General features: G+C 42.9%; 2 protein-coding genes across 4 annotated transcripts; one reads left to right on the forward strand and one right to left on the reverse strand.

Annotated features, from left to right (window-relative positions):
• Positions 1–382: 382 nt before the first annotated feature.
• On the forward strand, positions 383–3,286 carry bag2 (BCL2 associated athanogene 2). Its single transcript, XM_072391115.1, has 3 exons — positions 383–1,088; positions 1,399–1,508; positions 2,258–3,286. Exons 1-3 carry the CDS (start codon positions 967–969, stop codon positions 2,650–2,652), a joined length of 627 nt encoding a protein of 208 aa, XP_072247216.1. The 5' UTR covers positions 383–966; the 3' UTR covers positions 2,653–3,286.
• Positions 3,287–3,976: 690 nt separating this feature from the next.
• On the reverse strand, positions 3,977–9,851 carry rab23 (RAB23, member RAS oncogene family). Of its 3 annotated transcripts, XR_011917021.1 has the most exons (8): positions 9,468–9,851; positions 7,474–7,702; positions 7,100–7,185; positions 6,831–6,987; positions 6,655–6,737; positions 6,483–6,575; positions 4,534–6,384; positions 3,977–4,496 (listed from the first exon to the last, which is right to left on the reverse strand). XR_011917021.1 is itself a non-coding variant. In XM_072391116.1 (7 exons), exons 2-7 carry the CDS (start codon positions 7,626–7,628, stop codon positions 6,251–6,253), a joined length of 708 nt encoding a protein of 235 aa, XP_072247217.1. In that variant the 5' UTR covers positions 7,629–7,702; positions 9,468–9,851; the 3' UTR covers positions 3,977–6,250. The 3 variants fall into 3 exon arrangements, 2 of the variants coding, with proteins under 2 accessions (XP_072247217.1, XP_072247218.1); XM_072391116.1 differs by having other exon boundaries at positions 3,977–6,384; XM_072391117.1 differs by lacking the exon at positions 9,468–9,851 and adding an exon at positions 9,275–9,437 and having other exon boundaries at positions 3,977–6,384.
• Positions 9,852–9,960: the final 109 nt, after the last annotated feature.

The following is a 9,960-nucleotide window of genomic DNA, read 5'->3' on the forward strand; positions in this document are numbered from 1 at the left end:
GAAGGCTAGTTTGAGCCTGTTTTTGAAGACCTCAAACACTTAAGAGTGTCGACACCAGTGCTATAGATGGCATCGGTGACACTGCAAAATGCCTCCGCCGACCTCGTGACCAATGTGTCGACTGGGTATCCAGTTCAGGTCTCTGGTTTCTTTTGCAGAATTGGAAGCATTATTCTCAGTTTTGAAGTGCATAGAATTATAAAGGCTGGCATGATTCATGCTGCAGAAATGTTACAATGAAACAACATAATGTAGATCTTAAAAGGGCACTAGAATAAAGCTTACACACTTATCTGGATGACGGAGTGTGTTTATGTACTCGAGGGATTTGTCTTTAGGAATTTGAAAACCTTGCCTCACCGGTGCCGTGGCCATCGTTTCAAATGGAGAGTCCTCGGAGATTCACACAGATAGTATCTTTGTAATACTGTCTCCATTAATAGAAACCTTTATCATCGATAGTTTAGACAGTGACAGTTTGTTTTAGAGCCACTGAGAACAGGAACACCATAAATCACACTAAGCTTCACACCTGCTTTTCTTATTCTTGAGAAAATGAAAAGCCGCCTGAACTCCACTCTGAGATATTCCAGATTTGATACATTTTGATAGTATCTAAATTAAAAAATATACATATTTAACTCTGAAAATGTTCTGTTAAAATGACAACACAACCGCAGTGCTTCTGTGGACCCGTGTCTCATTGTCGTGGACCTCGAAGGGTCCACCGGCCCCACCTTGGGACCCACCGCTCTGGGCTCCTCGGGAAACTTCTACGAGAATCGAGCGAAGGAAGTCGCAGCCCATGTTAGGAAATGTTCTCCCTGGGGCGCTGCTGTAGCCGGAGGAATTACAGTCAGCTGGACAGCTAAGAGTGCTGGTCGCACTTTGGATTAAGTCTCTGGATCGGATTGTGATAGAAAAAAAAAAAGAGAGGAAAAAAAAAAGAAACAAACAGTCACCATCATGGCTCAAGCGAAAATACAAGCGAAGATGAACGAGGGTGTCTGTAGCAAGTTCAGCAGGACTCTGTCCATGGCAGATCGCTCGGGGCGACTCCTTGAAAGTTTGGATCAGCTGGAAATAAGGTACAGTTAAGTAACGGGCCTTCACCATGTGCGATATGTACACTTGAGCGTCTGTTGAAGCTTTGCCATTTGGGGGCTGTAATATGTGGCTGATCGTATCTGGAACTGAGGTCAACATCGCTCTGTAAATGTCTAAGAAACCTAATTCAAAGTAGAAAGGGGGAGTATACAATATATATATATATTTTTTACACTTTTCTAACGCCATATCCGCGCGCTTATCCAAAGGTCACGCCATGAAACAACTTTGCACGTTTGCTGTGAGATGGTTTGAGTTCAGCGGTGATGATTCTTTGTCTGTCTTTATCAGGGTGGAGGCTTTGCGGGAAGCGGCATCTTCCATGGAGCAGGAAAGGGAGTGCATCGTGGAAATGATTCAGTCCATACAGAGCAGTCAAGAAATGCGTAACATCTGTGCGGGTGAGGCTGCTAATTCTCACAACTTACATAAGAGCAAAAGTCATCCTCTGCTTAATGCCTGCGGAAATCAATATGGACAGCGGCGCTGAAATCTTACGATTCTCGCTGCTCTGATGATGTCACTGTGATCCGGTGAGGTTATGCTCTGCCTCTGCTACTTTGTGCATCTGTGGTCAGGAAGCAGAGAGGATTTGAAAAGAACATGGCAGTTAGTTTTAGTGCCTCACCCAGACTGACTCTCTTTGAATCAGACTGACTTATTTTTTTTTACCCCCTTATAAACGATTTAGCCACTACATGTACACAAGGCAACAGTGCACCATCTACAGCTGCCATCTGATTATATTTACACCAGTTTTAGTTTCCTCAGTGAGTCTCCCATACATCAGCACAGTACTCGCTGTGCATATTTATGCACGTAGAAGCACAGTCTCACAAGTGTGGCTATGTTGGGCCAGTCTTCTGTCACGTTGGATTACACTGCAACACATTTAGCCTCGATCTACCATACATTAGTGTGGTTACATGCATCTAAGCATGTCTGCGGCTTGGTGGAGACTCACTACCACTTTAATTTCAAACAACTAACCAGTGAAAAACACATTTGGGGCCTATGTCCCAGGAACTTGCCCCAGGTCACCAAGCTACAGCTGCCCCTGTAGTTTCGGAGCAACTTGTCAGGCATTACTCGGGTAATAAAAGATTTGAATGAAAGGTTCAGTAGTATTATTATGTTTTGTATCCTCTAGGGGAGAAAGAAGAGTTGACTTTAACTGCAGAGCGTCTGATGGGCCGGGCGCTGTCTGTGGAGATCTCTGTTGGCACAATCAGAAACGCCCAGCAGGAGGAGGCGCTGCGCAAGGCCACCGCTATGATCGATGAAATAGTGAAGAAGTTGCTGGACGACATGGAAGATGGTCGGCAGCAGCTGCTGGCCCTGCACGCGGCCTGCGTGACGGAAGCGCCGCCCGTCCCCATCGACCAGAAGTTTCAGGCCATAGTGATCAGCTGCGCTCTGGAGGACCAGAAGAAGATAAAGCGGAGGCTGGAGACTTTGCTGAGGAACGTTGAAAACGCTGACAAGAACATCAAGATCCTGGACCACCAAAAACTCGACGACAAAGAAGCCAACGGGAGTCAATAAGACTGGTCGCCCAAACCATAACGTGTGTCTTTAATACCACTAACCTCACATAGAACCGTGGCAACACATTCACTTGTTGAAAGACAGTATCTAGCACCAAGAATCACTCTCCTGCAATCTTAAAGCAACTGAAACTACTAACTTTTACCTTCAGATTGTTGTCATTTACCTTGCCCTGCTTAACATTGATTGGGTGGTGTGTACACTGTACACAATGCTTACTTATGCACTTAATTAAGGCTGAAAAGAAAGAAAGAAAGAAAGAAAGATACAATGCTCCATTTAAGGTTTGTGTGCAGCTGACTGGAAAGTCATGTTCTGAATCTTTAAACATTCGAGATTTAATGAGTCAGAGGCCCCAAGCATTTGATGATGCTTCAAGCATCAAGCCATATTTAAGATATTTTCTTATTCATCGGTTCATCCAAGTTGACAAACAATGATTTCAGTAGCGGAGTGTCCGTTTCCATTTCTTCACCTCGTCTTTTAAGTTAAGCTGTTGTGAGTATTATTACGGATGTGCATACACTACCTCTTTGTGTGAACACAAGTCACGTAAGGCTGTGCATCGTGGTTTTTTCAAAGCAGTTTTTATGTGTTAATAATAAAAAAAACATTGTATAAATCATGCTAAACTGAGAAGACTGAGCGTGTCATGTGTCACATAAGCAGAAAGATCACATAAGCGGTCAAGCTGTGAGTTGGTTTTCTCAGGACCTTTTTCTACAAGAAACGAAAAGAATGTTCGGGCTAAAACGTACAACTAAGTTTAATTAGGAATTATACAGAGATGACATCGAATTCTGAAACATGTCTCAGCGTTGGAAATCCCTGCGTGAACTCAACAACCCTCCTGAGTCTCTGTGATGGTTTTGGGATGTATTAACACACATTTAAGATGAGACTCCTTATGGCAATACAATATGAACGCCCTTTTACCACAGAACAGTGCTGTAAGCATGTATTACAGCAGCAATACAGCAACCTGTCACCAGCTGAAAATATTCAGCACCATGTGAAATGGAAAATGATCAAAGGAGACCCTGAACTACTGAGCGGCTGAAGAAAAAAACAAGTCTAAATCTGAACAGATTTCCATCTGATAAAGGATGTATCGTTCGGTTGGTCGAAACTAGCGTTTCTGAGAGCTAGACTGAACCCCGACCCAAACTGGTTACTAACGGACTTAAAAAAAATAAAAAAAACACTAAGAACAGAGAAGACCATCATTCAGAAACATTGAACTCTCTTAAGTAAAGTGATGATGAGTTGAAGTTTGAGTTAAAAGCAGAAGAGTTAAGTCACAAAAATCACACAACGGATGCCGACGAAAGACATTGTTTTATTTGTCAGACTGCCATGGAACACCACCTCCCAAATATACAAGGTGCACACGCGCCTCAGGCTGCGATACATCTGCCATTTTCAAAACCAAAAGTGTCCTTTTCAGTCGGAATGAAAGCACACGTGATATCTGCCCGTTTGAGTGAGTTAAACCAGTTTGTGAGCGAATGTGCGAGGAAGCAGAATAATAAAAAAAAGAAAAAAGAATATTACACCTGAGCAAAAAACACGCAAGTATGGTTAATTTCAATTTAGCATTTTTTTTTTTTGAAGAAGAAGAAGAAGAATAAATGCTATCTTTTTGATAAAGTGCGCTAAAATCCATTGAGTCAAAAAATGATAAAGTAAACAAACGGCAGAGACATCATTATTTACAGATTTACTGTGCAAGGCCATTCAAAATGAATGGTTAAAATGCTTTAACATAGGCCAAGTATCCCAACCATGGTCCAACATTCACATATGTGGAACAGAAAGGTTGCAAGCACTGGGGGGGGGGGCTGAAATGAGACACAGTCTTCGTATCTATGGTGTAACTTTGGAACACATTTGAAGCACCTTTTTGGAAAGTGGAAAATACCAAAATAATAACAAAAATGAGTTCTTTTTCTTCTCCATCAGGACAGAAACGGGCGTGCACACGTACTCCCAGAGTTCTTCTTCCAATAAAAAGTACTTACAGGACAGGAAATGTTCATATGTTTAGAGAGAAGTTTAGGACTTTTCCACGTAACCATGCATTCTCTGTGCTCGGTCAACTTAAAGAGACAAACAAAGCAAAAGAAAGGAAAAGGCTTGAAGCGAATAAGGCAGAAAACAGAAAATTCCCAGCTAACGTGGAAGAGTAAGATCACAATAAGTTTGGGAGATATTTGTGGAAGTGCCCCTCATGCGATAAGAAGAAATATAAATTTCTTGCATATGCAGGCACACTTCCACGGTTTATCGCCCGGCCCCCGATGGTCAGCATTAGTAACCCCTGCAGGTAGGACTGGTGCAAATTCTGCCCACGCAGCTTCCTTCCACAGGCACAGATGGAACCGAGCAGAGAGCATTGATTGTTTTGGGTTTTTTTTTTTTAAGCTGTCTGGCCCCACGCGTCCTTTACGAGAGCAAACGAACAAAAAAAAAAAAAAGCAAGAATGATAATCATGAAGAAGCAATCCATACTGTGCTAAATAGGCCAAATAAAAAAAAAAAAGAAAAAAGAAAAGCCTTGTAACTATGCTGGATGTCCAAAGGAAATGCAGTGCGAAACCACAGGCTGAACAATGAGCTTTAACAGCTGTACCCAAGTAGACAAAAGCACAGTTCAAATGTAAAAAATAGCAAAGGAAACATTGTATTATGACTGCATGTAACTTGCTGATTGGTTTTAGGACTCAAAGAGTAGAGTATCATTCACTCAGTATATGAATTTGGTTAACAAATCTCCCAAAAACTAGCCTCGTGTAAGTGGTTACCGACGTTCGGCAAAGCAGAAGAGCACATTCTATAGATTTCCTTATTACAATCCAAATCACTGCAGCTTCAATATTCGACCACAGCTCAAATAGAAGAAATTTGGCACAAAAGATTACTCAACACTGTTGTGCTTAGTACAAAAATACCTATTCAGAGAGTTCCACCTCCGACGCCGTTAGGGATAAACAGTAAAGTTTGAACCATATTCTGTTGAATGTTCGGGGGAAAAAAAACAACAAAAAAAAACATGGTACAAAAACAGTCTGTATATCTTTTACAATACATGCAAACATATTGCACAGGTGAAATGTCCCGCGGGACAATGAGTGACAAAAAAAAAAGAAGAGAGGAGTCAGAGTGCAACCTTTGCTTTTAGAAAAACCTCAGAAATGAGGGGAGGCTCCACCGGGAACTCACAGAAATAAGCTGTCTGCGGCATCGTTAGATCGACGGCGGCGACATGCTGCAGCTTTTTCTTAAGGCAACCCACAAGGAGGACCCCAGTGTGTAACGAAGGTTGTCGGATTTTGTGCGCACATCATAGAGGGCGGACTGAGGCCGAGTCAATGAAAAATACAACTGTCAATGTGAGGGGACAATTTAAGCTGAAGATTCAGATAAAGAGCAGGTTATCAACGTAGTATCATTAATGTTTCCCCCCAGTCTGTGTGGACTTTGGTCTCTAACTGTGGCTACCTCCGTAGAATATGACAATGACCGATCTAGCAAGGTAAGGTAAAGGTAAGTCACTAAAATTAAATGATTGATTTTGTTTTTTGTTTTTTTTTCCTTAGAGCAGGCTGCAGCCTCCAAATGGATTTTTACTCTTCTTGGTCCTCTGTTTATTAGGTCGCAACGAGATGATCTCTCTGCCGTTGCTGGAGCTCTGGTTGCAGACATTACTACTAGTGGTATTAAAAACACCTTTGGGGGGGAAAAAAGAAAGAAAAAAAAAGCAGAAAATGATCAGTGGTGCAGCTCAACTAAAGGGGAACAAATTCCAAACAAGCAAAAGCTCCAACCTATTTTATTGCTTGTCGTATGGACCACCTCCGTCTCCTCTGCCGTTTGCTGTTTGAGCCTCTGAAGATACTTCTCGGCCAAGTACTTGAAAACTGAAAAGACAAGAAATGTTTACGACAGGTTTAATCCGGAGTTGCATGATACCAGTTGCCCACTTTTACCATCACCCACCCTCGTTGACGTTAAGGTCCTCTTTCACCGAAGCGCGATAGAACCTCAGCTTAAGTCTCTTAGCCAAAGCTTCGGCCTCCTCGCTGCAAGAAAGAGCAACAGTTTTTACATTTCTCCGAGTATCCCACTGCCACCACGTGCACTTGCTTTCCTGCAGCAGGGAATCCGTGACTTACTTCTTTATTAAAGTCTCGTCCAGGAGATCAATTTTGTTTTGCACCAGAACGGTGGGAATATCTCCCACCTCTGCTTCCACCTTCTCCCTCCAGCTGTCGATGGCCTGAAATGACTCCCTGTCTGTGGTTGAAAAGACCAGCACGCATGCCTGGGCCCCTGGAATGGAAGGACACTGCTTATGCCAAAAAAAAAAAAAGAAAAAAAAGACACCTTTCGGACAGGTGCCAGGGAAGCAGAAGTGTTGCGTTTATTGCAGCGGGAATCTTACCACGATAGTAGGCCTTGGTGATGGCATCAAACTCCTCCTGCCCAGCTGTGTCCCACAGCATTAGCCGGACCTCCTCATCATTTACACTACAGCAGTGAGCAAGCAGTGACGGACGATTATGTAACCGTGAATTCAGCAGACACCATCATATCCTCCCCAACACATAGCGCTTATATACTCTGCCTTGACATACAAATTATTTTCAACTAAATAACCATTTACCAGTGAAGTACTCAACAACTTTGGCACAGGCTATAAAAAGACAAAAAACACCAAACACAGACACACCAAATGGCTAAAACTGAGCCCTGCAGCGGCTTTAAATATAAATGAATTCTAATGAAACAAAAACTCCTGGGAAACAAGTTGCTTACACAATCTGCCTTTCCAGAAAGTCCACCCCGATTGTCTTTTTGTAGTCCTTCGTGAAAATGCCTTTGCAGTAACGCTGGATCATACTGGACTTGCCGACAGCTCCGTTGCCGACCACGACCACTTTGATGGCCACTTCCATGTCCTCTTCCAACATGGTGGCGGCGTCAGACTGGCTTTCCTCAGTTGCACTCTGTAGTTTCCGTGATGTCACTCAAACACATATACCGGCTGCAAGGGTCAGATACAAAAAAAAAACGCCGACATGTGACGCATGCATGAGAAAGGATGAGAAAGGATAGCAACACCAACACAACAGAAGGATTTAACGCTGACTGGGCTGGTTAACTGAGCCCTCGCATCAACGGGAGTTTAACAGATATCAAAGATTTGGTTAGATCACTGGTTTAGATGGAAATGCCAGGATGCAAGTGCTTCTCCCCCCCCCCAACAGACAAAAAAAAAAGCACTGAAATTGATTCTAGTCTCGGGTCACCATCTCACAGTAAGGTGTAAAAATAACTAAACGAATGACACTATTAAAAGGGAAACATAATCGAGTATGTTACTGGAACTGCAACGAATTACATCCAGGTTTATAGCTTGACCCCCCCCAAATCATTCATTTCAGTATGAAAGGTTTCAACAATTTCAGGACACTCACACAATCTAAATGGCTTCCTAACCACTAAGGCTGTAATTATCTTCTAAACTATTGTGTACACACGCTAAGCTGTTGTAAATATCACAGGGAAACCGACTGAAGCTGCCGTGAAGCATGTTTGTTCTTCCATTAGTGCTGAAAAGCGCAGACTCCGCATGGCAACTGGGTCCTCCACAGCTATATGGGTGCTGTGACTGCGTGCAAAGCTAAACAACATATTGAGGCAAAGCTGTTCTCAGTGGACACTGGCAACCTGCTGCGTGACTACGCAGTCCCACAGCCTGTCTGAGTTTGAGTCGCAATATGTGTGCCAGGAGAGGATATTACTATTCATCAACAATGAATGAGCCGCATGATGAATCAGTCATGAAACCATGCAGGCAGGAAAAAGAATTAAATGACTTAATATACACAACAGCTTGCTCTTCTTTGGATATTGTTTAAAACAAAGATTGTTGTTTAGATTCAGGTTTTGCCCCAGGGTTTCTTTTTAAGTGATAGGCTCAAAACCCTCTTCTCACTTCCCTTGACTTGGATTCCCAGGCTAAGTGACACATTTCCAGTTTTGCATCTTATGTTTTTTTTAGAAATGGAGATGGCTTGTTTTAAGGTTACGGGGAGTTAAAATGGGGAGTGCTGAACACATTCCTTGAACTCAAATCGTCATTCTTTGATTATACATCACGCATATAACGCCTCACAGATCACACTTCAACACAAACTGTGGAACAATCAACTGACGTGTACAACAAGTCCAGAGTTCTCCCACAAGCAGGTCTATATATTTAAAAATGGCAAGTGAAAATGACAGCTTCCATGACAGGCGTCATAGTTATTTTACATAACTCACCTACAATGCCATTCTTTGTTCATACAGTTTTAGAGGGTTTAAGGAAGAATCTGAAACACGGCAGCCGACCTTTGTCATCGTAAACGATTTGCCGTTACCTCATCCAGGCCTCAGGGCGGAGTACCGTTACAGACAACGTTTTAGACAAAACACACTAAATAAAAGTAACATGATTCACACTGCACACGTGACTTAGCTACTCCTCTCAGTCAATGCAAACTATTCTTACCATGGAACATTTTAAAAGCCTGGGAGAAAAAAAATAATAATGAAAGAGTTGTAACCCTACTCCTCATTCGTGTTTCTTGACCCAAATCTTACTCCCTATCCGTGGTCAAGATGAGACCTGTTGAATCGCTGACAGGAGGGTCTGCAAGTACCGAGCAGCTGACGGTAATGTCCGTCAAAGCTAACTGACGCGAACGCTTTCTGATCGGGATGGATGAAAAACAAGCAAACCCACAGAAGTGGTCGCATCTTACCTGTAAAACCACGTTACAATCCATGCGCCAATATTAGATCAGCTCACCAGCCGGCTAACCATCAATCCCATATCTACATCCCCGCCTCTGCTCCTCTTCTTGGCCGGCGGAGACGCCAGCTACTCTGGTGCTAAGGTTACCTAGCTAAGGTTAGCCACTTTCCCCAGCAAAATAATAATGAAAAACCTTTAACTTAGCACGTTACTGATTGTTATCTGCGGAGCGCACACACCCAATGATTTCTGATTTATAATGACGGATACAAACGTATCTAAGGTCTAGAACTTAAGAGAATTGTAAAGCAACTAGTAGGATGAAAATGCCATGCTAGCTAGCTTTTTTGGGGGGAATGAGTCGCCCACTAGCTGCTAATGTTTGTTGCTAAGCAGCAGAGCCAACGAGTGCACAAGGCAAGAGAGTCAACGTGAAGCCAACGTCTCGCTAGGGGAGCCTTGGGATCATTTGTAGTTTTCACGACTGTCAAACTTTCATA

The sequence above is a fragment of the Leuresthes tenuis genome, unplaced genomic scaffold, assembly GCF_036924035.1.
Source record: "Leuresthes tenuis unplaced genomic scaffold, fLeuTen1.0.hap1 SCAF_8, whole genome shotgun sequence".
Classification (NCBI taxonomy): Eukaryota; Metazoa; Chordata; class Actinopteri; order Atheriniformes; family Atherinopsidae; genus Leuresthes; species Leuresthes tenuis.